The 27,334-nt window shown below is 55.9% G+C and overlaps 1 protein-coding gene across 1 annotated transcript in view; it reads right to left on the bottom strand.

The window, feature by feature from the left end:
• CACNA1E (calcium voltage-gated channel subunit alpha1 E) overlaps positions 1-27,334 on the bottom strand; it is a 129,500-nt gene that overhangs the window by 84,604 nt on the left and 17,562 nt on the right. The window contains 2 exon segments of the mRNA XM_039555753.1: positions 4,480-4,746; positions 20,970-21,408. Coding sequence (XP_039411687.1) covers positions 4,480-4,746; positions 20,970-21,382 — 680 coding nt within the window. The 5' untranslated portion in view covers positions 21,383-21,408.

Raw genomic sequence — 27,334 nt, 5'->3', positions numbered from 1 at the left:
ACAGACATGGCATGACAGGAAGAAACATCCACATCTTCAACATACCCACTTAGAATGCTGCAATCTTCCTCCTCTCAGCTCCACACTGCAGCAGGAAAGAGAGCACCTTCTCTCCAAGGCTGTTTTCACAGAATCATGGAATGGTTTGGGTTGGAAGGGACATTAAAGGTCATCCGGTTCCATACCCCCGCCATGGGCAGGGACACCTTCCACTAGACCAGGTTGCTCAGAGCCCCATCCCACCAGACCTTGAACAATTCCAGGGAGTCCACAACCTCTCTGGGCAAGTGAGGTTTTTGGTTTCCAAGAAAAAACGAAAGTGCCAAGTAGAGCAAAGCCTGTGATGGCCCTAATTCAACTCTGGGATTCCCCGTCCCCACAGTACCTCCCTGGCTTGTCCCTGAGGACACAAGGGATTTTCCCCCGCTGATAAGACTATCCATAGAGCTGTGGCCCCTCTTGGCTGTCTCTGTCCCTGTGTCCTGCCACCCAGCACTCCCAGCCCATCCATGCTGGGAGGGGGGTGGACAGAAAGTGATGACCAGACCCCAGATCCTCCCACTAGGCTTTGAACATGAGCCAGCTGCCGTGTGTCTGCCACAGAGAGGCTCAGGAGTGTGAGCACAGGCTTGGGTTGTGCTTGTGTCCCTGCACAGCTGTCAAGGAGCACCCAGCCTGCCTCAAATCCCACTGCACGGACACAGGAGACCACGCTCACTCTCTGCAGTCACAGCTGTTGCTGCTTCCGCTCCACAATGCAGTGGTTGGGTTTCCATCAGGGGTTAAACCAAAGGCAGTGACAGCCAGGAGTCCAACGGGGCAGAGCTGCCCACACTGCTGCCGCTCCCGTAGGGATGCGGGATGCAGGATGTGGGATGCCTGCCTGCCACGTGCAAACAGCTCCATGGAGAAGCGTCTCCTTCTCCCCCACCTCACCCTGGAAATCAAATCTCTCTCCTCTCCTCCTCCTTTTTTTTTTCTTTTTTTTAAACAAAAAAGGACCACATCATGTGATTTTCCTGCCTTAACATCAGTTTTTTAACTTTGGTTGCCACAGCAACAGGATGCAACTTGGCATCACCATGACAACAGCTGCCTCTGTTTAAATTCACCATCTGACAGGCAGCCTCGCTCTTCCCGGCTGTCAAAAAGATGGACCTGCCATTACACCTACTCGCCCCTCCCAAAAAAAAAACCTTCTAAAATCTGATGAATGGAGGGCACAGAAAACAGCCTGGGAGGGGTGGGGGGGAAAAAATCTTCTTGGGGAGTGCAAGGATGGAGCTGCCCAAGGATGGCATGACATGGCTTAGGCTCTTCCCTTGGGAAGGCAAGACCTGCCGGAATTGTGGCTGGGGAAAAGCCAAGGTGCAGGAGATGCTTGGCCAGGTGGGCTGTGACATCAGCAGGGTCCCCGAGGGGCAGCATCAGATCACAGGGAGAGTCATCAAACAAACAATTCAGGCACTCACAGGTGTGCTTCCCATGGAGCAAAATCCCCCTGACTGTTGGGATGGGGATGTGCCCTGGGGCTCTGAGGGCACTCCAGCTGCTCTAGGCCAGCCCAACACAAAACTTGGTCCTCAAAGGGGCCGAGATAGATGAAATCCCTCACTGCAGGGAGCAGCAAGGTCCTGATGGCCATCTCCTTTCCCTGCCGCACTAGGGGTAGGTGCAATGGACAGCCTGCAGCCAGATGCTGTCCTTGGGGACACAGCCAGAGCCACACAATGTCATCTGGCCTTCCTGGGGCGGGAGAGGGATCTTATCCAGGTCAAATGTGATTAAGCGAATGAGGAACGGAGCAGATATAGATGAGCTGCAGCCCATCTCATGTACTAACTGAATTGGAGCCTTCCAGGCAGCCAAACAAATGAAATCAGGGTGAAAGGCCTGGCCATCAGCAGAAGGAGAGCAGGCAGGAGGACAAGGCTGCGTTTCTCAAGGAGAAGAGAAGGAGATGTTCCTACAGCCAAAACAGCTGCCCCAGAGTTTAGGCAGGACCAGCTTTAAAAGAGCAGCTCCAGTGAAGGCAACGCACTGGGCTTTCCAGTGAGGAACTCGGCAAAGACTTGCCTCCCAGGGAGCTGCATCCCAGTCCCAGTTGCTCGTATTTCTCCTCCTTCTCCTCCATGCATCATCCCTATTTACACTGGGAAGCCAAACTGCAGAGGCTGCTGGTTATAATTACACAGTTACCCAGCAGATATCCAGGCCTGAATCACCAGATATTTTTAGCCCTATTACCTAGTCAACTAGAGCTGGATGAAGAAGAGCCTTCACTCCTCCCTGTGCTCCTCTCCAAACCCCTTAGCTTTCCTTGGTGCTGTGCCCACCCTGACCCACAGCACCAGGACTGGCCCATTGCTCTCCCAAGGCCAGCAGCTCCTACTGACCATGGCCAAGATCCAATGCTCTCCTCCCCAAAGTACCCTCGCCCAGGAACAATGCCATGGGCTCCAGGCCAGGCAGCTGAGGTACTCACATGTTCTTCCTGGCCCTACCAAAAGGCTGCCTGTGCCACGCTACAGCTACAAGGATGGAAACAACTCGCCCGGCCAACCTAACCAAACACATCCCCAAAAGGCCTTGCCCGTTCCCAAGCCCTCAAAACTCCAGTGGTGCAGAGGAACATCCAGGGTGGATGAGTTTTTCTTGGAAAGAGATGGCAGCCAGGCGGGGGATAGGCAGGAACACTCAGCTCCCGCGCCTGGAGCACGCCTGTTCCCAGCACTCACATGGGAATATGTCACTTACTTCTGGAAAAAAAATACAAAATGAGCCCATCTCCCTCATGCATTGCAAATTCCAGGGGAGAATAATGCTGGGGAGTTTTGCTCGTGTGGTGGTGGAGCTCCAGTCTCTAGGAGACGGCGGCTGCCTGGAGATGAGACATCACACCGGCACGGGACCCCAGCCCACGCCGGGAGTGCCGGGCCAGCGGCAGCACCCCAGATCCTTCTGGCTCCCAACAAAAGCCGGAGGGGCAAGGGCCCTCCCACACCGCGCTGGAAAAGCACATGAATAATTTGGCATATTCTGGAAAAGCAGGCGGCTGGCCTGGCTGCTGCCCTGCAGGGCTCCGTGCTGAGCCGCCACGTCCCCGAGCTCGCCACCGCACCAGCGCTCCTGCAGCCACCCGCCCGGTGGGTGCTGCCAGGAGCGGCAGATTCAGGGATGCCATGGGGAATTCAGCCCCTCCGAGCTGGCCCTTCGTGCCCAGGTCACCTCCTCAGGCCTGGAGATGTCGCAGCTCCCCAGGCAGGACCAGTTCCTGCTTGGCAGAGGCTTCACCTGACGCGTTGGAGCCGCAAAGGGACAATTCGCCTGCGATGCTCTGCAGGGTGGGTGACCTGTCCTGCATCCCCGGGCCTCATCAGAGGCTTTCCCCGAGGTACCTGTTGCACCAAACCACGGCATTGCTGCCTGGCACCAGGGAAAGCTCTCCCGTGTCCGCCAGAGGGGCCGGGAACTCAACCAACAAGTTGCAGGGAGATAAAGCGGCAGCAGCGGGAGCTGCATGGAATCACTGCTGCAGAACACGGCACAGGGAGGCTCCTACAGCCAAAGCGTGGCCACACTGAAGTTCTCAGGCTCAGATCCTCCATGGGGGCAAAGCCCAGGGGGTGTCTCGGGGGGCAGCAGGCATCGAGCCCAGGTTGGTGTGGGGCTGAGAGCTGTGGCGCTGGGCAGCAGCCAAGGCGCCCAGGGGCACCCACAGGGAGGGTGGGAGCAGAGAGAGGTGTGTGGGGAGGCATGAAAGGATGGAGGAACAGGGGAAGGAGAAGGGGAGATCTACACCCTCCACCCCGCCCTAGGAGAGGGGTCCCTGGGATAAAATCACAGCTCCCCAAAGAGGGCCACGGGGCACAACCGGAGGTTTCCAACATCCTTCCCTCTGCCGCAGGGAGGGGGCAGCCAGTTCCCAGAGCCACCATGGGGGACCGGGGGCTGCAGGGCGAGGATGGCTGTGCCCCTGCCAGGAGCAATCTGCAGCAAAGAGGGTACACACAGGAGGGACAGAGGCACCACCCAGCAGGGACTGGAGATTCATGGGCTCCCAGGTGGCTCCGGGTGGGGTGGGGTGACAAAACTCCACAAGACATCGAGGCATGGAGAAAAGGCCACTACCCCCCCACCTCCCCAGGCACACACACAGAGCATCCCAAAGCATGCAGGGTTCATCTGGGATCAGAGCTTCCCTCCTCGCCACCATGGGGGGCTAATAAATCCAAGCCTCAGGAGGGGCTAGGGGGATCCCCGGGGGGAGAAAGAGCTCGGTTCCTGTCAGGAGCAGGCAGGGAGCCGAGGACAGAAGGAGAGGCAGCAACAGGGCGAGGAGAGCATCCCCAGGGGCCGGGGCACCCCTCTCCGCACGCCTTACCTGCCCGATAGTGCCGCACGCACGTGTCCTGGGCGGCCACCGAGGCAAATCCGGGCAGCAAAAGGGGGGGCTCGCAGGGGGTGCAGAAAGGATATGGCCAGTCGATGAGCTTCTTGGCATATTTCCTGACTATGTTCTCTTCCCCAAAGAGGAAGAGCGATCTGTTGACGGTGAAGCAGTTCTGCCGGACAGGGATGGGGTTGTACAGAGCCATAGTCCGGGCTCTCTGCGCTTTGGTTTGCTTGAAGGCTCCAGGGCTCCCTCCCGCAGGGGCAGGAGCTCCTTGCCGGCTCCGGTTCTGGTCGGAGCCCCCATCTCCGGAGCCCAGCCTGCCGGCCACTGCCTCCCCAAAGCGAGCCATCCTGGAAGAAAACACACAGGTGAGCCAAAGCAGCAGCACCGAGGCGGCGGGGGGGGCGGGGGGTGGGAGAGAAGAGGGAGGGGGTTGCGGGGCGCAGTCCCAACCACAGCCCCCTCCTCCTCTCCGGGTGATGCTCAGCTCCGTCTCTCCTCCATCCCTCCGGGGGAGCAGGGACCCGCGTGGAGGAGAGGAGGCAACCTGCGGCACCGGCTCAGCGCCTCGGGCACGGCATGGGGGGCAGCCGAGCCTCCAGCCCCCAGAACGGCCACCCGGGCGGGCAGCGAGCTCTCCTCCGTGCTCCGCGGAGGCCGCAGCCGCTCGGTCCCTAAGCACCTTCCCGCACGAAGCAAGGGGTTAAACCCAGCCACATTCTCCCCACCGCTCTGCCTGCAAGCCCAAACCAGCCCCTTTTAACCCCCCCGCCGCAGGGCGAGCAGGGAACGGGCACGGGAAGGGCAGGGATCCAGGTCCTTCCAGCTACCCCCTCGCAAACGAAGACACGATTCGGAACAGCACCCAGCGCAGCCGCCGCGGCCAGGGGAACAGGTTGCAGCGTGGTCCAGCCTAGTTGGAGCCAAGTGTCCAACTCCTTCCTCCCGACTCCATCTTCAGCATCCTGCGGGAGCCTGGCCGCCCATCTGCCGGCTCGCTGGGGCAGCGGGCGGGGGCGGAGGGCTGAGCCCCCGGGCAGGCACCTGCGGCGGCAGGGATGCCCAGCCCTTCGCTTCCAGGGCAGGAGCACGCAAGGCGACGTCGGCTTCCCGCAGGAGCCGGGCCACAAAATTAAAGGCTGCCGCGCCTCTGCAGCTCGGGGACAGCTCGCTTTAATGAAGTCAGTGGCAACACAGGCGCACACAAGCGCGCACACACGCACAACACGCCCGGCTCGCTCCCTCTCTCCATCCAGTGCGTTCTTTTGGCAAGCACGGGAGCTGCCGCAAAGGAAAATCAGAGGCGAGGGGTGGGTCTGAAGGGAACAAAGGCAATGGGGGAGCCCCCACCCTGCCAGAAGCACACACACCCCCCCCGCCCTGGCTGCAGAGGGCTTTCCAGCACACGGGTGCTCCTAGGTGAGTGGCTAAATTGGGGAGCAAGGGGGGGGCTCCCCTCCCTGCATCCCCCCCACCCCACCTCAGTCCGCACCGAGCACCTCTCTCTGGCCACGTGCATCATCCTCCCCCCGTCCCTGGGACACTTCGAGGCTCCCGGCTCCCCCCCGGAGCCGCCCGATGCCAGCGGGTGCCCGGGAGAGCCCTCCTGCTCCCTCGCATACAGATGAGCCTCCACACCTCAGTATCTTCCTTTTGACACACAGCGTTGTCCGGAAGAAACAGCAGCTCATCCAAGAGGTGTAAACAACCGGGCTGGATGTGCCTCTGCAGCAGCTTCCATGTGGGGGTGTCTCTGACCCTGCTCCCCCCCAGACACCCCACTAAGGGCAGGGGACTGGGGACACTGCTGATGCTACAGCCATGCGTGTGCCAAGGTCACCCAGTGAGGGGGCTTCCTGCCCACCCACCCACCTTTGGGGAACCCACCCTGCCCTCCTGGCACACACAGGGTACGCCCAGACCCCCAAAGGTGTCCCCAAGCCCTCTGTAGCCACCCGGCAGGGCAGGACACAGCACACCCTGTGAGCTGTTCACACACAGGGTCCCCTACTCCTCCCACTGGACCCCGAGGCCATGGAGCTCCCCAGGGCCTGTGGCATTTGCTACCTGCCTTTCCCACAAGCAGACCACCCACAGCTCCAGCCAGCAGCACAAGTCACCCTGTATCCCTGTCGTGCTCTTCCCTTGTCCACCCCACCCACAACCTGCTCTGCAAACACAGTGGCCGCTGCCCTGTCCCTCACACCTGGCTGTGGGGCAGCCAGGAATGCTTGAGGCACTTAAAAAAAAAAAAAAAGAAACAAAAAACCCCACAAGCTCTTAATAACATAAATCATTAACTTACTTGGGCCAGGGCTTCTCCCTCGGTCCAGCCTGGCAACACCTGACCAGGGACTTCCCCACTCCACAGGCACTACAGTGGCTGAAGGGCCACAGGGCTCATTTTTTGGCCCAGGCTCTCATGGGTGCATTGCCAGGAGCCCTTGGGCTGGCTAGGTGATGAAGAGGAAGGACCAGGTCCTCCTCAGCAAGATAACAGAGGAGTGTTTGCAAAAAGGGTTGTGGGATCATTGCCCCAACCTCAGCCAGGCACTGAGAACCCACCAGCTCTCCACGACATCCAGCTGCTGCATCCCTTCTCAACTCCCTCCTTCCAATTATCTTTATAACCAGAGTGGGTTACCTGGGGAGTTTTCAACAAGTCCTGGGCTGCCTTGCTACCACCCTGCAGCACAGAGTCAAGCAGGGGTGCACAGATCCCTCCCAAGACAGGCTGCCAGCCAGCCAGAGTGACCCCGGGTTTTCATTCCACTAACAACAGGCAAGGAGGTGGCCACAGCAGCTACCGACTAATTACAGTCCCTTCGATTCAGCCCAGGCAAGACACTGCCCTAAACAAATCAATTATTATTTGTGGCTCACCCCACCTCCTCCTCCTCCCCACCGCCAACGAAGCAGCAGCAACGATGCCTCTCTTCCCACCTTTCAGCCCTTTAAGCCACTGTTAATTAAGCCCGAGGCTGGGCCGATTGCCAGGAGCAGATCCTCAGCCTTGCAGAGCTCCTGCTTCTGCTCCCCCCAGCCCTCTCCCATCCTTGCCTGCACAGCAAGGCCCCACCCAGCCGAAATGTTCAGGCTCGGTGTGGTACCCAGAGCCTAAGGAGGATGGGGAAGGATGGACCCTGCACTGCCCCTGCATCCCCTGCCTGGCTCAGAGCAAGCGGCTGAGGGGGAGGAAGGCAGCCTTCCTCCTCCGTTCCCTCAAAGCAGGGATGCACCCCTTACCTGGACACTTCTGCTGGGGCACTGGGCTGTCCCCTGAACCCGGAGTTTGCTCTCGCCTGTACTCTGTGTTCATTGATGCAGAGCAGAGTGCAGGATGACCCCGCTGGGAGCCTTGCTCCTGCTCAGACGGTGCTAAAGGATGGGATATTTATGAGAAAGCAGCTCCTTAAGAGAAGATTGAGAGCCAAAAAAAAAAAAAAGTCTCTGGCTATGCCAAGAGATGCAGGCTCTGTTTCCCAGGATGTTTATTGCCGTTCTCATCTTGACCCTCACCCAGCACTCTGGGATCTGTGAGTCAGGGAGAAGTGTGGCTGATGCCTACATGATTCAACATGGCACAGGGATTCAGAGCCAGCTCTGTGGGGCTGTTTGGGTTTTTGTGAATGGAGGAAACGCGAGAAGACAGGGAACAGCGGGTGCCAGGACAGGAAGGCGCTCAGGATGCACTTGGTTTTGCGGAGATAGGCTAACACTCCTCCGGTCTCGAGCACAACTCTGAAGAGGAGCAGCTGAGGGAGCTGGGGGGGGGGGGGGGGTTCAGCCTGGAGAAAAGGAGGCCCAGGGGAGACATTATTGCTCCTGAAAGGAGGCTGTAGCAAGGTGAGGATTGGTCTCTTCTGTTAGGCATCAAGTGACAGGACAAGAGGAAACAGCTTCAAGTCACACCAGGGGATGTTCAGGCTGAATATTGGGAAAGGTGCCTTCTCCAAAAGCCTCTTGTCAAGCCCTGGCACAGGCAGCCCAGGGAAGTGGTGGAGTCACCATCCCTGGAGGGATTAGAAAGATGTGTAGATGTGGCACGTGGGGACGTGGCTGGGTGGTGGCCTTGGCAGTGCTGGGTTAATGGACTCGATGAGCTTAGAGACCTTTTCCAACCTAAACGATTCCACAGTTCCATGATTCTCACACCAGTATTGCCATTCAAGTCCCCTCCTTGCTTTTCCCCCACGTCTCCCCGCCACGCCGCCAGCCCTGCACGGCAGGACATCACGGGAGACACGGGGCTGTCCCCTCCCGGGTGATGCCGAGCCCCTGTGTCACATCCCCCCAGCCTCCCCCCCGCCGCGGGGCCGCTGCCGCCGCTCCGGCATTGCCATCTAGCGGCAGCTGTCCCCTCCCTGCGCCCCCCAGCCTCAGGCAGCAGCCCGGGCCTCGGCTGGGCTCCCCCCGGCTGGCCCCTTCCAGCGGGATGCTTGGATCAGGCGCAACCCCCCCGCGCAGTTCCCGCATCCCTTCGCGCAGCCTCCGGCTCAGCCCGGGCACCCCGAAATCTCCTATCTGTGCATTGCTGGCTACGGGCACCAAAACCAGCCAGGAAACAGTGCTAAAAGCATCCTCTGCCAAGCCCCGGGCTGCTCAGAAAGCCAGAGGCTGCTCCTCAGCTTGGAGAGAGCGCCAGGCAGGGAACAAGTCCCTGAGGAGAGGCTGAGAGCTGGGGGTGTTCAGCCTGGAGAGGAGAAGGTTGCAGGGAGAATTTAGAGCCCCTTCCAGTGCCTAAAGGGGCTCAAAAGAGCTGGAGAGGGACTTTGGGCGAGGGCATGGAGTGACAGGACAAAGGGAAATGGTTTCAAGCTGACAGAGGGCAGGATGAAATGGGATATTAGGAAGAAATTCTTGACTGTGAGGGTGGGAGACACCGGCACAGGGTGCCCAGAGAAGCTGTGGCTGCCCCATCCCTGGAAATGTTCAAGGCCGGGTTGGACGGGGTTTGGAGCAACGTGGTGTAGTGGAAGGTGTCCCTGCCTGTGGAAGGGGGCTTGGAGCAGAAGATCTTTGAGGTGCCTTCAAACCCAAACCATTCTATGACTCTAATGCAGCACAGCCAGGGTTTGGAGAGGGAGGACAGGCTCTCCCTCCATGACTGATATTCCCAGGAGCTGTGATGGACTGCACTCATCTTAGAAAGTGGCTTTTGGCATCCTGATTTATTTCTTAAATAAGCTATGCTGAGATGAAAAAAATAATAAAATAAAAGCATCAAATGAAAATCATCTACGGTGGTGCTCTGGCCAAATTTCAAATTGGGACTGAGTAGCTGTGAGTCAGAAGTGTGTTTATAACCATGCAGGAATGCAAGGTTTCTTCCAGGAACAGTTTCATTACCTGCTGGATTAGAAGGAGGATGTTCTCCCCACTTGCAAAGGAAAAGTCCTGCTGAGCCGAGCACGTCTGCAGCAGCAGCGAGACAGAATCCCTGGGCTGGAACTGCTCACCTGGGGACGCGGGTGGACAAGGCCTGAGCAGCTCCAGGATGGCATCTCTGGAGAGGGGCACCACACCAGCCTCTGCCTGATGCTCATCTGTGCAGATGTTGGCAGCTGTGACAGCGGCCAGGACAGCCCTGATGGCATTTCTTGTGCCAGCAAAGCCCTGCAGAGGCTCGGCACCACCTCACAGCAAGGCAGCTCTCACCCAGAGCAGGGCAAGTGTTTCCTCTGTGCCGTCTGCTCCCACTTTTTCCCAACAACCTCTCCGGGACGTGCCTTCCCCAGCACTGACAGAGATGGGCACCATCATCCTCACAACCGCCAGGACATGTTCCCAAACACCAACCCAGAGGTGGAATTCACAAGGTCAGCACTGGGATTATCCACTGAAGGATCAGAGGGCTGGAAGAGAAGTGAGAGACAGAAAATCTCACACCAGGCTGTAAATTCTGCCTCCAGATTTAAGTCACTGCCCCACCCTCCTCCGGCCCTCGGGCTGCAGCAGCCACTCCAGGTGCCACACAGCAGCTGGGGCAGGAGGACTTGGATGTGTGAGGCTGGCAGTGGAATTAGCTGCACAGTGCCATGAAACATCCCCGCATTCACAGCCACTGCTGCTTTAATTGCCAAGGCCCATGAGTCCAATAGCCAGCCTTGGCATCTTCAAAATCAATAGGAAACAATATTGTAAAGCTCTCTTTTGCTGGGATAAGGGAATAATCCTCTGGGAAAGGAGACTTTGGTGGTTGCATCTCCACCCAGACAAGCTTTTGCAGGTGATGGAGATAGAGAAGAAGCAGTGCCAGAACAGCTCTTCCCCAGCCTTCCCTCTGCAGCCCCTTCCAAGACCCCAGCTGCAGCACACTGTGCATTCCCACCCTAGGGATTCTTTTTCCTAACCTCTCTACAAGTGTCTGCTTAAAACAATCCAGCCCAGAGCATCTCTGGTCCCACTTCTTAAAATGCCTGGCAGTTCTCAGCTGCCAAGCAAAACACAACACAACAAAAACCTGAAGCAAAATGCCACACAAACATGAGTGTAGCAGGTCCCAGTCAACGTTCCCAAACCCACAATGTCATCCCATCACAACCCATCAGGGCCCACCAGCCTCCAGCTGCCCGAGGGGTGGAAAGCCAGGGCTGATTAGCCACAGCTGTTTAGGGAGCATCCATCCCTTTCCCTCCTCCCCAACATGCAGATGCTCCACAGTGATCTGCAGTGACATCTTTCTGTGCAAGCAAAGGGAAGACACATTAATGGTGTCTCCACAAGTCGGGTGGGATGTGAGAACAGGGATCAGGAGCTGTGTACGATCTGCTTCTTATGATTGCCCAAGTGTTCTGCCAGCACAGAGCGCAGCCTAGCACCAGGTCCTGCTCAGGTGGCTGAAACTAAACTCCTCACATGGCTCTTGAAAATACCAAAAGTACCCAAAGACACCACAGACCCTTCAAGTTGGGTGTGGGACCACACTGCATTGCTGTGGGACTGGAATAGCTCATGCATCAGAGCTACTGATGAAGCAGAACGTTGTTGAATCTTGAATTAAAGGTGGATTTAGCAACCAAATTGTGGAATCACAGAATGGATTGGGTTGGGAGGGACTTTAAGGCCATCTAGTCCAATTCCCCTGCCATGAGCAGGGGCACCTTCAACTAGACCGGGTCGCTCAGAGCCCAGTCCAACCTGGCCTTGGAATGAAGGCAGGCTGGGAGAAGCTTAAAGGACAGCAAAGGAACCTCCAGTCCTGGGCACTTCTGGGGACACAGTAGGGATGTGCATCCAGCCCCACAAAACTCACAGGAGTTGATTTCGGTGCTCAGTCCCACTCTGTCACTGTGAAGCTCAGAGCTGGCACTGACCCACCTGCACCGGCTGCTCAGGACTTTGTACTGCCCAAAAATACTCCACCAAAACCAGGAGCCACCTTTGTGGGTGCATTACAGCTCCCAAACCAGCACAGGGGGGGTTGCTGACACCTCAAGCAGAGGCAGGTGAGACCCCATCACTCCCAAACCACCGAGAAAAGGGACGGTATTGCTTTGCCCCGGTGCTGGCTGCAGGGACGCTTCCCCCAGCCTGACACTTCCTGCTCTCCCCTCTCCTACCTAAACACCCACTCCAAGTGTTCCTGGCAACACAGCGCTCCTCTCCTCGGGCTGACTCTGCCTCAGGCCAGGAGGCTTTGTGGCTCAACTGAAGGGCCCTGGAATAATCACCCATTAATAAATTGCCTGGAGTGCTCTGCTGCCTTATTTAGCTTTTCGAGCCAGTCTCCAATTAGCATTTGCAGTCACATCCTGGCTGCTCTGGGCAGGCGTGCAGCAATCCCACCTCTCAGGGAACAGCTATCCACCCTCCTCGACTCTGCCATCACATTAAAGTGAGTTTCCATCCCCGCTTCCAACCCCCAAATCCCTCTACACAACCTCTCCCATCAACCAAAAGCTGTGGAGCATCCCAGCCTCGCACTAAGCGAGCTGGCAGGAGGCGAGATCACACCTCTCCATCCTCCTCCGTCTCAGACCGGTACAGCTTTGGGCAAGGCACTTCCAGAGAGGTCCGCTTGAGAAGATCCAATGGGGGAAAAACATATGAGAATGACCCTGCCCAAAACATTGGGACTGAGCAGCATGGATGAAGGGAGACCAAGGAGAGGAGGAAGGGATGGAGCAGAGCCCCAGGGGGATATTCCCCTTCTTGTCACCAGAGCCCTGCAAGAGCCAGGCACCAAGCTGCCAAACTTCACATGTGTGTGGGAACAAGCCCAGAAAAGACATCCCCAGAGCCATCCATAGACAGCCAACAGGAAAAAACTTATTTCTAGGCTGTCAAAGGGTTGGAGAGGAATTTCTAAAAGCATTTTTGCAACCGCTGCACTACTCAAAGCAAAAGAAATCCCCCAGCATCCTCATGACCCATCTGGCTCAGCAGTGTTAGCTCCTGCCAAAGCCAGCAGGAGATTTTCTCCTCCTTTAGATCTCCTCTTCACCCCTCCAAGAGGCAGGTCCATGCCTGAGGACTATCCAGTGCTTTCTCTGATCCTCTGCCCACCCAGCAAGGCTCAAGTTGGATAAACACAGCAAAACACCCACTGTCAGGGGGTGGGATGACAGAGGAACCTCCTTCCTTCCTTCCTTCCTTCCGGCTGCAAATACCCTCCCCAACAAAAAGAAACCTGGACCAGAAATCCACCAACTCCATCTCCAACCTAATGAAGCCAAACTCAAAGGCTCAGCTTTCTCCAAAGCCACCCTGCTAGCAAACAGGGTGGCTTTGACAAAGCGACATTGTCAGGACAAGTGCCAGGAGAAGACGGAGCTGTTGAAAAATTTTTCCAGCAGGTCTGAACTTGCACTGAGCAGCTGATGCTCAAGACAGCCAGAGAAGCCCCATCCCTGGCAGGCAGCCAGGAAGGAGATGCTGCTTCCCTCTTCCAAACCTGTGAAAGAGAAAAGGCCAAAGAGCAAAACCTCTCTCCGAGAGCTACTCAGTGCTGGGAGGTGTGAAAAAACGTCCTCCTTGCTGCAGCGACAGGCAGGCATCAGCTCAGCAGCCTCCGTGAAGGCAAACACCCTCAGCATCCAAGGCTGAGCACGGCTTCCGAGATTCCTCAATGGGAAAAGGTTCATTGAAGAATTTTTAGGCTTAATTCTGCCTGAGAAAATCCACGGGAAAGGCAGTTACAGCATATCAGGTGCTGCCTCACAAGCTGGGGGGAAGTGACTCCTGTGAAGCTCCTCTGATGACAAATAAAGGAGTTGGGATTTGCAGCAGAGCTCATGGAGATGACGCAGGTTTCATCACAGCATCATCCACCACAGTGGCATGTTCCAAGCTTGCAGGAAAGCTGCTTCCCATCAAACAAGCTGGTTGGCATCATCCAGGAAAGATGAGACAACACCAGCTTTTTCAGGTGTGTTTTGAGAAGGACAATGTCCCGCTGATCTCCCTCCCGACGGCTGGGATAAGCACCACAACGTTTTCCCCAGTTAAAAGCAAGAGCCATGCTGGAGTGTGCAGCACCAGCCCAAAACCAGCCAAGCAACAGGAACAGAGATATGTTTGGGGTGACCCACGCACCCACAACCCTGGGCTGAAGGATGGGAGCCACCTTTCCCACTGAGCACACGAAAGGTAAGCGGAGACAAGCAGAGCACCTCTGCCCTCTGCTTTTCTAGGAAAGATCTCAATATTCCAAAGGCTTCTCTAGGAAACCATGAGTCCCATTTTGAAAGCTGCTTTAGTACAACTTCAGGGACTTCCCTGAAGTTTTACAGAATCATGGAATGGTTTGTGTTGCAAGGAACCTTAAAAATCATCTCGTTCCAACCCCCGGCCGTGGGCAGGGATACCTTCCACCAGACCAGGCTGCTCCATGCCCCATCCAGCCTGGCTTTGGACACCTTCAGGGATGGGACATCCACAGCTTCTCTGTGCCAGGGCCTCACCACCCTCAGAGAAAATGCCCTTTTGGGAGTGCGCAGGGAGACGTCCTCTATATTTTAAAATGCAAAACGTTGAGTTAAATTAAAAATAAGTGATTGTCTGATCAAACTAGATACCTCCTGAGGTCCCTGAATTGACTTACTACGCTGTCATCCCTGAAATACAGTGTGCAAGGGGCAAGGCAGGTACTGCACCTTAGAAACTGACTGTGGTAAATCACATTAACCCTGCAAACTGGAGAGGCTGGAAAGCACCTCTGCCACAAACACCTCCCAGCCAGCACGCAGCCCCCCATCTGAATCACACAGGGACAGCTGGGGGCTGCCTGGGAGAGGGGAAGAGGTTGAATTATTCCAGGGGAGGGAAAGGACGGGGGTGCAAATGAGCAGGGAGTATCAGAAGTTTCAGTGCCTGCAGGCTGCACCACGTGCTCGCCAGCGCAGGGAGATGCTAAAAGCCAGAGACTGCTGAAGCAGAGGGCTGTGCTGCCATCCAGAGGGACTTCAGCAGCCTGAAGGAGCAGCAGAGGAGCAGCATGGAGCTCAGCTTCACGGGAAACACCAAGCCCGGCACCTGGGGAAGAATGACCCTGTCCATGCTGGCTGGGAAGGGGCTGGGCAGGGAGAGCCCCGAGGGACCTGGTGGCCACCAAGCTGGCCCTGAGACAGCACTGTGCTCTGAAAAACAGTGGGTCAGCAGCCCCCTGGGGTGTGTTAGGCAAAGCCAGTGGGTCCAGGAGGTGGCCTGTCCCCTTCATGTAGCCCTGGTGACATATCCAAAGTGCTGTGCCCCACAGGACAGGAGACAAGGGCTTGCTGGAGCAACTCCAGCCAAGGTGACTAAAGGACAGGAGCTGGAAGAGCTGGGGCTGCTCGGCCTGGCTGGAAGAGGCTCAGTGAGGATCTGATCAATGCACAGAGTACCTGACAGTGGGGGAAGAGGCAGAGCCAGGCTCCTCTCTGTAGCACCCAGAGGCTGGACTAGAGGCAACAGGCACAAACTGCAATAGAACAAACTCTGCCTGTACATAGGAATTAACTTTTTCACTGTGAGGGGAGCTAAACATTTGGGACAAGGTGCCCAGAAAGGTTGTGGGCTTTCCATATCTGGAGACACTCAAAACCCACCTGGACAAGCTACTGGGAGAAACTCAGAGGACTCTGGAGCCTGCTCTAGGTGACCCTGCTTGAGGTTCTTGGCCACTTCACTCCCTCCCGGTGATTCTGTGTTTCTGAGCCATGGCCAGCCTCAGGCTAAGGGGGAAGCTCCTTCCAAAGGCTGGCTTCTGGAAAGTGTGGACCATGGTTTGAACATTGCTCCAAGACATGCTAACAAAGCTTCCCAGCACCTGAGATTGTGGTGAGGGAAGCAGGAGCTGCAAGGATGCAGTGGCAAAACACAAGGCAGCAGCTCCCAAGCGGAGGCATCTGCTGGCACCCACCTTGTCCTCCCATGCTCAGCTCCCAGGGAGCACTGGAAGCACCTCTGAGTCTGCACCGGCTCAGCCACGCAGGAAGGCTCCGACTGTCCCCGAGTGCCCACCCCTCTGGCAGCCCTCGGGAATTAACACTCACCGCAATTAACTCAGGGAATTCCTGCAGGGTGTGCCAGAATCCCAGACTCTGAGGAAATTCAGTGAAGGATGCTGCTATTTCCACACCATTGCCAGAGTATCCAGTGGCACTCAAGTTCATCCCAGGTCAAAAAACAAACTCCTCCCCAGGATGCAAGCCTTGATCTGCACTAAAGGGAAGCAGGGAGAGCACAGGGAGGTGCAGGGCAGATACCTCAGGGAGAGGTGTTTCTCTGCTGCTCTGGGCAAAAGCCATATTTCAGTGTCCCCATGGCCACATTTAGCACATCCACAGTCCTTTTCACCACCTGCATTGCTCCTCATGCAGAGTAAAACATAAGCAGGGAGAGCCACGTTAACAAAGAGACACTCATTAGGCTCAGAGAAGTTAATCGCTTTGCAGGACATTATAGAAGACTTGGAAACATGGGTGGATCTACAGGAAGGATCCTCCCAGGTACATAATTCCCAGCATCACCTGCCACCGAGATCTCAGGGCTTTCACCTGCAGAGCCCTCAGGGCTCCAGCCAGCTGCCTGAGATGCCCCAACCCTATTTCCCAGCCCTCCCAAAACCCTGGGACGTTTGGACTCATGGCAACAGATGTCTGAAGAGGAGCCCACGGTGGAGAAGGAGAGGGCTAAGCTGCCTCTGACAGCAAGTGGCACTGCAGAGGTGCCAAGAGCCGTTCTCCAGCCTCTCAGCACAGCCAGACAGCACCAAGCAGCCCCCACGGAGCACCCTCAGGGGGAGCAGGGCTGCTGCTCAGAGCACAGCAGCTGCACCCACTGCATCCAGCACCTCTCCCAAGACCGTGCCACAGAGCTGCCAGCACCAGTGACGGTGATTCAGAGCCACCCTGGGGCTGGTCCCTTCCCCGCAGAGCCAAAGAGGGGCAGGGTGGTGGGCGCTGGTCCAGCTGCCCGAGCAGCTTCAGCCCAGGCAAGAGGCAGTGCCACACCCCACGTGTGCTCCTGGCCTCTCCATCACTGCAGCCAGTCAGACCCAGATGGTGCTGGGGATTATGCTGGAGGCAGCGACAGAGCTGGCAGCCCAGCACACACCAAAGGGGCCCTTTGTCTCATTCAGCACTGGCAAAGGCAAAAAAAAAAAAAGGGATTTAAGGAAAAAAAATTCAGCTTCATTTGTAATCTGGGATGCAGAGCGTGCACATAACCAGCCAGAGGCTGCCAAGTCGTAAAAAGCCACCGAGATCTGTGAGCAGCACCCCGCACGTTTGCAGCCTGTTCTGTTCTCTCCCCGCTTCCCATGGAACTGCGGAGGCAGAGCTGCGGGAACGCTCCAGCCCCAGAGGCTCCCGCGGGCTGCGCTGCAGGGCCCGAGCCGGCCCCAGAGCTCCCCGGGGCCGCGGGCTCCCGGCAAAGGGCCACCTCTCAGATTCACAGCACCAGAGACGGGAATCAGGATGCTCCAAGACAGGACGTCACTTTTAATTGCCTTATCCTTCGGGGTCGCTGTGCTGTGGGCAGAGTGCATCGCTTCCCACGGGACACTGAGACCCTCCGCCGGTCACTCAGATGCTCAGAGGCTGAATTGCAGCATCCCACCTTCACACTGTGCCACGACTGCTGCTTTCCCTCCTGTCTCCTCCATTCCCTGCCCAACACCCGCCTGGAATCAGGCTTTTCCATGCATCCTGGCTGTAAGTATCGCTCCAGAACGAGGGTACAGCTTGCATTCCCCAAATTGCACAAGCTAAGCTTAACAAATTCCCGTGCACACGTGGATTTCAGCCATGCAAAGCAGGGTTGGGTCCTGTGTGCTACAAATTCAGCCTGAAGCTTTTCTGGGATGTGCTCCCTGTGTGGCTCTGCCTGTCCTTACCATCAGCTAAGGAAGCAGCTGCTCATCCTGGAGAAGCCACAGGAGGTTCCCCGTTTGCTTATTTTGACGAGGAGCTTTTCTTTTGAGCTGTCTCTAAGCTTGACATTATCCAAAGGATGCTGCCAGGCATCCAGAGCAAAGACAGCAGTGATTCAGCCTTGAAGCACAGCAGATCTCTCCATATCCCTCCATCCCTGAGCCCAGAGTGTGAACACGGGGATGGAGGGCAGGGAATCTGGCTGGGACTCTGGAAAGCAGGGTTTGGTGTCTGCCCTGGGCCAAAGCCCCTCAGTCAAGAACAAGGTGGGCTGGTACATTCATTTCTCACCATAAAGATAATCCTCCCATAGAGCCACTGCCCCACAGGCACTTCATGTTTTCTGTTCTCTGCCTCAGTTTCGTCTTGGGAAAAAAAAAACTACCAAAAAACCAGGGAAAAGAGCATTTTACCCTTCCTATTCTCGTTCTACTTATGGGATTGTTTCACTGGCAAAAGGCAGCAGAGGGGGAGGTTTAGTGAGGGTCAGACCTGCCAAGACTGGTGAGCACAAACAAAAAGCCTTTCTTCACTACCCCCAGAGCAATCCAGATCGAGAGCAGCCAAACAATGTCAGGCTACACACCAGGAATGCCACATCTGCAAAGCAAGAGCTGGTCCAGGGGAGCAGAGGTCTCATGCAGCAGATGAGAGGCACAAGCAGCATCTCTCCCTGTGCCCACCACCTGGCCACAGCTGGCAGACAGGAGCACGAGGGGAGCTCCTGCAGCTACTCAGACATTTTCCGTATTTCCCACATCCCATCCACCACCATGCTGGAGCTATGGGAAAATACCCTCCCTCACTGCTAACCAGAGCTAGACTGCCCAGGTGAAAGCCCCCAGGGTGATTCAAGGCACGTGAGATGGGCCCTTCTGAAAATTAAATCACAGGAAAATTGCATTATTGCTAACAAAATTACATGTAAGGAAATTAATTTGCTTTTTCTCCCTGGCAGGGTATCTGTCTATTCCCAGAGAATATCCATGGTACTGGGGTTACTGGCTTTGCACATCTACCTGGGCTTCAGCAAAGCTTTTGGGGAGAACATTGATAGTTTGTCCCAGAAGGATAGAATGGTTTGGATTGGAAGGGACCTTAAAGCTCATCTTGTTCCAGCTTCCCTGCCATGGGCAGGGACACCTTCCACTACCCCAAGTTGTTCCAAGCCCCATCCAGCCCGGCCTTGGACACTTCCAGGGATGGGGCAGCCACAGCTTCTCTGGTGAGCCTGTGCCAGGGCCTGCCCACCCTCACAGGGAAGAATGTTTAACTTTAACCCCACTCACTTTCAGTTTAAAGCCATTCTGCCTCCCTCAGCCTGGTACTGCATGCCCTTGTCAAAAGTCCCTCTCCTCCTGACGTTTGAGTCTGATGTTAAAGCAGGAACCTCTGGTGTGTGGTTTTTGCAGGCTGATGGGGTATCAGGGCACGTAAGTCTGGGAAAGGAACAGATCAAACCCCTGGGTGCTCACCAACCTCCCAGGAAGGGGCCTGGCAGGGACAGGGAGTGGGGCTCTCTGGTCCTCAGTGAGACATGAGGTCTGTAAAGCCCAAGGGCCAGAGCCCATTGTTTCCCCAACATCAGAGGCTTCCTAGAAAACCATCATAAAGCAGGATGAAATGACAAACCCAAGCACCCAGGAGATGGGAAGTGCAAAGACAGGACCCTACCAGCCTGGGGAAACATCCTATTAAACCACATGGGGATGGCAGCACCCGACATTGCTGCCTGAGCATTCCCACTGTGTTAAAGACAGAAATATTGGGTTTTGTGTTTGAGTCACTGCTGGATGGAGCAACTGAGGGCAGCCAGAGGGGCACAACCCGCCCCCAGGAGCAGGAAGGGCTCCAGCTCCATGTCCCTGCCACCAAGCAGAGCCGTGGAGGTGCAGGCCCTTAATTAGCGGGCAGCCTTCGAGGGCTGCGCTCTGCCAGCCGACAATTAACGAGGCCACCCCTCTGCTTCCTGCCCTGCCATGACTTATTCATCTGGCGTCCCCAGCGGGCTGCAAAAGATAACAAGGCACCGATCGCCTGCCGAGCCCATATGGCAATTTATTTTCCCTGCAAAGCTGCCTGAGTCACCGGCCAGGAGGTTCCCCAGGCACAAGGAGATGAGCACAGAGCCAAGAGGACCAGGGAGAGCCCCCCTCAGTGTCAGGCTGCTCTCCAAAAAAAGCAGGAGCAGCCTCAGCATTATCACAAGCAGTTTTATCATGGAAGCCATCCCAAAGAAACCCTACCAGCCTCACGTGAGTGGAGCACTGACCTAGATCTTGCCAAAGCAACGTGCCAGATCTAATTAATACGGGGGCTCCCATCTCCTTTGGGTGTTTTATTAAACATTATTCCCCAAATCCAGTTCTGGAGGCAGGGAACTGCTCCAGACCAGTGACACTGGAGTAGGATGTGCCGCAGCAGCTTATCCCAGGCAATCCTGCTGAGCAGACGTGGGGAGGGGAAGCTTGTCATTTAAATGTGGGACTGAAGCACGCGGCTGCAGCCCTGTCACACAGTGAGTGTGGGATGAGAGAATAACCCAGGACCTGGAGCTGGGCTTTTCTCACAGCACCGAGGCAAACGATTAGAAAAAGTTAATTAAAGGGAGACGAAAAATAAAACTGGTGGGTTCTAGCTCTGCCAAGCACTTCTGTTTTCTCAGGTTTGTTAATGTCCCAGCCTGCTCTGATTCAGGAGGATACTTTTTAGAATTAAATAAAAATCATAGAATTTAGAGGTTGGAAAAGACCTCTAAAATCATCAAGTCCAACTGTTAACTTAGCACTGCCAAGTCCCGCAAAAAATGGCCTCAACCACTGCATTGACAGATAATCCCCTCTCAGTGGGGTCAAGCCACAGCAAAAGCAGAAAGGCAACAGCCCCAGATGCATCTAAATACCAAGATACAGCCAAAGGAAGTTGCCTTGAGGGCTTTCAAAACAGACAGCTTCCAACTTTCCTCTCCACGACGCTTCCCTCTACCACCCACAGTCTGGGGACACACCATTCCCGTGGGATGCCCCGCTCCAGCTCAGAGCCAAGCAGCCCAACCCCACAGTGCCAGGAGACGGAGCACAGCTGGTGCTGGCTGCTCCACAGGGGTCATGTCACCACTGTGACACCCCCAGTGCCCCCACCAGCCCCGCAGAGGACAGGGCAGGCTCCCGCTCCCCCCAGCTGCCCACCTGGGCTGGGGGCTCTCCGGTACTTACTCCCACTCCTTCCTCCGCGCCTGGGGCGTGCTCTGCATCTTGTGTGCCTCGTGTGCCTTGATAATGTCCCTCTGCTCGATGAGCCCTCCCCGCCGGCGCTTGATCACGTCCGGGCTCACGGGCACCAGCTGGCCCAGCCCCAGGTCCACGGCGCTGCCGGTGTCCGCGTCGGCATCCCGGGAGCGGGAATCGTAGAGGGCGTCGAAGGAGGTGGCGCGGGACACCAGGGCCTGGGCCAGGCTCTCGGGCTCCAGCAGGTTGCAGGACTGGGTGTTCTGCATCAGGGCCAGCCGGTGCTGGTGCCACGTCTCCTCCTCGGGCAGGGCCAGGACACAGCGGGACGAGGCAGTGTCCAGCTCAGCCCCCCTGCCTGGTGCCGGGGCGCCCATGGAGCACGTCCCGAATCCCAGCATCGCTGCTGCTGGGGTGGCTCATCACTCTGGAGGGGAACAAGACAGAGGGAGGCTCAGGGGTTTGCTCTGTTTGCCCCGTGATCCCCTCCCTTCCTCCCACATCAACCAAAAGTCCTGTTTCTCCTCAGTTTGTTGGGCTGGACCCTCTCACACTGGGACACACATCACTGGATCCCCAAGGTTAGGGCAAGGGGTAGCACCTCCTGCCTTCCTCCTCCTTCCCAGTTTGGGAAGCTGAACCTGCAGCTCCCTGACCCCGTAGCCAGCCCTCCCTGGAGCAGCACAGCACAAGGAGATCAGAAAAGAGGAGATTTGGGACACCTGGACCAAACCACCCCAGGCTCTTTCCATTTGGTTGGTTTTTCTCTGTGGGGCAGCCCTGGCTGGAGCATCCAGATCCCCCTCCAGCCCCATACTCACGGGGTGACAGCCAGGCAGCCCCAGAGACAGGCAGCACTTCAGGAGGCTGGATGGGGAAATACCAGCGTGGGTCTGAGTCGGGAGCTACCCACAGGAGCCAAAGGCACGGGAACACTGCCAGGAACACCACACCAAGCACTGCTCCTCAGCCAAGCAAAGTCAGTGATGCCCCACAGACAGGAGAAACTCGTGTCCGAGGCTACAAAGCCTTGCCATGGTGAAGTGCTTTGTTTTCATGTTGGAAAAGCTCTGTTCAGCCTGTTATTGCTGCAGGAAAGACTTTGCTTTATCAGCCCCAGAAATTCCCCTTCCAGTGTTTGCCCATGATGAAGGTGAAAAAGGGGGTGAGAGAAAGCTTAAGGCAACCACCCCCTTCCTAACTACCTCCCTGATGCAGCAGAAAGCAACCCAGCAAGGAAAAGGAAGGTTTAAATGCCCCAGTCATGCAGCAAACTGAGCACATCATCATCTTAACCCCTTCCCAAGGCATCATTTGGAGACACCTCCTGAACACACAGGGAGGTGGCAAGGGAGGTTGGGATAAAGGCTGGGGAACACCCCACCAGGAGCAAAAATAAATTAAATATAGGGGAAAGAATTAACAGTAACTGAGGGGATGACATGGAGCATGGCCTCTATGCCAGTCAAAATAAACCTGACATTCCTCACAAGGGGAACGGATGGAGGGCCCAGGGGAGCATCCCATCCCCTTCAGGCCCGTGGTGCTGCCCAGTAAATAGAAGGCACCCAAAGTCACCCTCAGACTGAAACCAGCCCAGCCCAAGGGATACTCAGCCCTTGGCAAGATCTCCGGAAAGAAAAAGGCAACTGACAGCAAGAGCCTCAGCAAATTAATTAGCACATTGATCAGACGAGCGTGGCTGCTCCCACTGAAAGCTATAAACAGATCCTTCACTCCACTACTTTGCTTACCCATGCGACTTTTTTTAGGAGCATTAATTACTTTTTCAAGTCAGTTCTGAAGACCTTCATCATACCTCATTTTCCCCAATTTCTGCTTTTCCTTTTCATATTGCTCTACTGGTTTTCAGCCCTCCCCTCTTCAAGTTTAACTCCAGGTTTCCTTGGGTTTGGGGGGCTTTTTTTGTTTTGGTTTTTCCTTCCTGTGGTTGGTGAGCTTTTTGTTTTGGTTTGGTTTTTCGTTTGGTTAGGTCTTGTTTGGCTTCCGTTTGTTTTGGTCTTTATGTTTTTTAAACACCCATTAGCCCCTTTCCTAGTCATTTCCTTGGCAAGGACAGGAGGATTTCAGGCACACCAAGCGTGAACACTCCAGGTTTCAGCCATGCCTGAGGACAATTAGCCAAGAGCAAATGAGGATAAACCCCAAGGGCAGGTCCAGCATCCACACAGACACTGGCTCTGCTGGTGCCTCCCAGAGCATCTCCCACTCCAGGGACGCTGGTGGCCCCCAGGCTCGGAGGCAAGTGGAAAAGCTCAGCCGGAGCCCTCAAACGAAACACTGAGAAAGTTTGAGGAAATAAATAGAAATAATTAGCTCTGCCTCCGCCCAAGCAAACAGGGCTCACGCTGCCAGCAGAACAAGCCACGTTCCCTCTGGAGAAGTGACAAGGAGAGAAGGGAGGATGCCAGAACATTTTGTTAAGGAAAGCTGGCGAGGTTTCACACTAACGAGGGTGCTCGAGGGATGCCACATGCCAGGTACCAAGCATCTGGCACCAGGCCACCTGCCCCTCCTCTGGCCTTTGGACCCCTCCTCACACTGAAAACAAATGCTTTATTTTTACCCAAAATCTGAATTAATGGGAAAAACACCACATTGGCTCATGTAATTTGGCTTCTGCTGTTTAAATGCCAGCCCTGCCTCTGTTGGTGGGAACCAAGAGCTTGGGCTCTGCTGGGAAGAGGTATGGCCAGGGCTGGGACCGTGGAGCCAGCCAGCAGCCCTACCTCCAGCCTGGATTTTCCCAATAACACAGAACTTGTGTGTGTGTGTGTCACAAAATGGCCTGGGCTGGAAAAACCTTGAAGTTCATCTCGTTCCAACTCCCCTGCCATGGCAAGGACACCTTCCCCTGTCCCAGGTTGCTCCAAGCCCTGTTCAACCTGGTCTCGGACACTTCCAGGGGTAGGGCAGCTTCTCTGGGCAAGCTGTGCCAGGACCTCCCCACCCTCACAGGGCAGAATTCTTTCCTAATATCTAACCAAAGCCTACTCTGTCAGCGTGAAGCCGCTCCCCTTTGTCCTGTCACTCCAGGCACTCATAAATAGTTTCTCTAGATCTTTCTTGCAGGCTCCCTTCAGGTTTCAGTGCCTCTGAGCCCTTCCAGCTGCAAATCAGCCTTTTCTTGGGAATAAACCCAGGTTGCCACACAGCTCCCTGTTAGCAGCTGGGCAGAAGGTGACTTCACACCTCCACTAATAACAATTGGGAGTTAAAAACAGCAAAGGAAAGCAGCATGCCCACCTGTATGACCCACACATGGCTTCCCACAGGTGATCCTGGCTGATACTCACTGTCCATATCGCTGGTGGTGTGACTGGGATGCAGCAGGGACGTGGGACAGCCCCTGCCGTCCCTGCCACAGGAACAGGGATGTCACTACCCAGCAATGGCACACTGGTCTGTATTTCATACAGGAGACCCAAGGAACCACTGCACTGTGACACAAAGCAGGCTTTCAATGCATTAAAATGAAGCCTCTAGCAGCTCTCACCTGCCAAACTCCATTCCAAAAGCAATAAAAGTCAGGAAATTCACTGTTTGCTCCTGCTGTGGAGAAACCATTGGGATAAAACCATGGCCACTGGGCACTGAGAGTGGCCAAACTGAATTAGAGAGGGGATATTCAGCTGCAAAAACACTGGCACTTGTGCTTTCACCTGCACAGTGGCTGGGAGCAGCACGATGGTCCCTGCTCAGCCCAGGGCACAGCTGAGGACACGGATCACCAAGCTGTGTTGGCACAACTGGAGGACACATCATCTAATGGGGATCTCAGAGAGACTGCATCCTTCCTTCCTTCCTTCCATCCATCCATCCCCTCCCACATGGAATTGCCACAGCCAGACAGGAGCAGAACAGCAAGCAGCTCTGCCCCCTTGGTCTGTGCATCAGTGTGGGCTGAAATGGGACACAAGCATCCAAAGGCAGCATCCCACCCCACAGACCACCGAGAACACAGCCAGGGCAGCACACCCACCCCACAAACCACCGAGAAGTGGCTTTTCAGGCACCGGAGCACAAGTGATGGAAGAAGAAATACACACAGATCCTCTCTACAGCATCCTCAAGGGAACCAACCCTGTTGTCTCAACCCCAGCCACGTGCCACAGCCGAGGAGCGCAGCCCCAGCAGGCAGGAGACCCTGAGATCTCACACCATGCTTCATTTTTTCACCTCTGGCAGCTGATTAACTAATAAGGAGCTGCAGGGAGGAGCAGGTTCCCAGCAGCAGCGCTGCCCTGCGAAGAGGAAATTCCTTTTAGGGGTTTTCTGTGAGTGTGTTTGTGTTACAATGGCAGCAATCAAGCCTTTAGCCAACTCACGATGTATTACCATAATAACTACGCTCAGCACCTGAGGCGCTGGGTGAGCTCTTTGCTTCCATTATCTGAACAACCTTTACCAAAACCCCTGGAGTTAAAGCAAGAGGTTTAATACTGTGCTTCCACAGGGCTGAGCCCCAGGCAGCCCGAGGGCTCAGCACCACAATGCTGAGCTCCAGCACTGCCGCAAGCCCCAGGAGAGCAGGGCGGCAGAGATCCCTTCCCGGACAGGGCAGGATGGACAAACTCTGGCTGTGGTGTAGTCCATGGCCAACAAAGCAGCTGGAGCCCTCCAAGCGTGGTTCAGCACCCCAGCAGCCTTCCTTGGGGATTGGGGGGGCGATTTTGACAGCAGCATCAGACCAAGAAGCTGTTAAATACATACATATGAAAAACATGTATGATACTATATATATATATATAGTATAAATCTATATGAGAGCATCTAGGATGCTGCTCCCAAGCACCTTGGGGACACCCCAAGTCAGGCAAGGATTCTCCACTTCACCAGCCCACAGGAGATGTCTCCCCCCGGCTTGGCTGCTCTCCCTGCGAGCTCACAGGCTGAGGTATCTTGGCCCAGTTCCATCCCTCCCGAAGCACAGGGATGCTCCGAATCTGGCCCCTGCCTCCCCTTCTCTCTGACTCACTGACCTGCTTCTCCCCAGGCCACGGGGGCCACTTGGTTTCCAGGACAATCAAGAGCCTCTCTCCACCGAGCCACGCTTGCCCTGAGCTGCTAATTACCAGTCCCTGCTCCAAGGACAAGCCGGGAGCTCACGCTGCGTGGAAAAGCAGAGCACTGAACCTCCGAGCGCTCACAAGGATTTCAGCGTGGGGCCCTTCCAAACAGAGACAGATGGGCTGCGAGAGCGACTGATTCATCCTCGTGGCCTTTTCCTCTCCTGCCACGTGCACCTCCCCTCGCAGTGACATGGATGCTGTGGTGGGTGAGCCCTGCCTGGGTCAGCACTGGGCCCCCCTGGGTGCTCCAGCCCGTCTTGCACCGGGTGCTGGGGCTGTGCAGCGTCGTGGCTGTGAGAGCCAGCTGGCCAGGGGGTTATTTTTAGTCGAGTCATTTGATACTGGGGAAAAGTTTGTTGGATTAAACCCCCCTCCAATAGCCCCCAGCACTGGCAGATTTGCAGTGGCTCTGCTGGGAAGAGCCACTCCCAGCATCCCTGGGACCCAGCGAGAGCCAGGGCTGCATTCCAGGCTTGGGAGCTTTGTACACCGGTAACAGAGGGACTTAAGGTGGGTGGGAGGGAGGGAGGGAGGGAAGGAAGGAGGGAAGGAAGGAGGGAAGATGTTTACAGGCAAAGGCTCCTTGCACAGACAGTCCCACACACAGCAAAAGGTGTGGGTGAAAGAGTCAGGCCAAATGTACCAAAATGGGAGGGTCGGGAAGGCAGCATCCCATGTGCCAGTGTGCTGAGGACAGAGAGACACGGTGCAATCAAAGACCGGCCACTTGGCTCAGAAAACATTCCTCTCTCATCACCCACTCGTATATTACACAGTGTTTTCTGGGCCATTGCGGCAGCAAAACAACACAACAAAGACCACTGGAACACCTGCAAAGATTGGACAGAGGAAAGAGCCAAGCTTGGAGCACCCAGGAGCTGCTTCAGGCTGGGAGAAGCTTCAGCAGCAGACATCAGACAACCTCTTGTCTGGGAAACAGCTTTTGTTCTGCCACACCAGGGTTGTCACAGCTGGAGTGACGCTCCGGCAGCAGAGGCCCCTCCTCAGGGCTCAGCACCGCTTCTGCTTCCCAGGAAAAGCTGAGTGGAGCCTGGATGGAGCTAGGCTGCTGCTCAGGCCCCATCCCAGGCAGGAGGTGTCTCCGAGGCCAGCGAGCCCCCTGAGGGTACAGGGGCTCACCTCGGGTAGCACAGCCCCAGATACAGGAGCCCTCCTACAGAGCACCACTCCCAGGGGCATCAGCTTTAGGAATATCAAAACATGGAATTATCTCATCTCTCCTTTAAGAGCAACTGTTAA

This window comes from Corvus cornix, chromosome 8 (genome assembly GCF_000738735.6).
Source record: "Corvus cornix cornix isolate S_Up_H32 chromosome 8, ASM73873v5, whole genome shotgun sequence".
In the NCBI taxonomy this organism is placed as follows: Eukaryota; Metazoa; Chordata; class Aves; order Passeriformes; family Corvidae; genus Corvus; species Corvus cornix.
The sequence above is the reverse complement of the archived record's forward strand: the minus strand, read 5'-3'. Positions and strand labels throughout refer to the sequence as shown.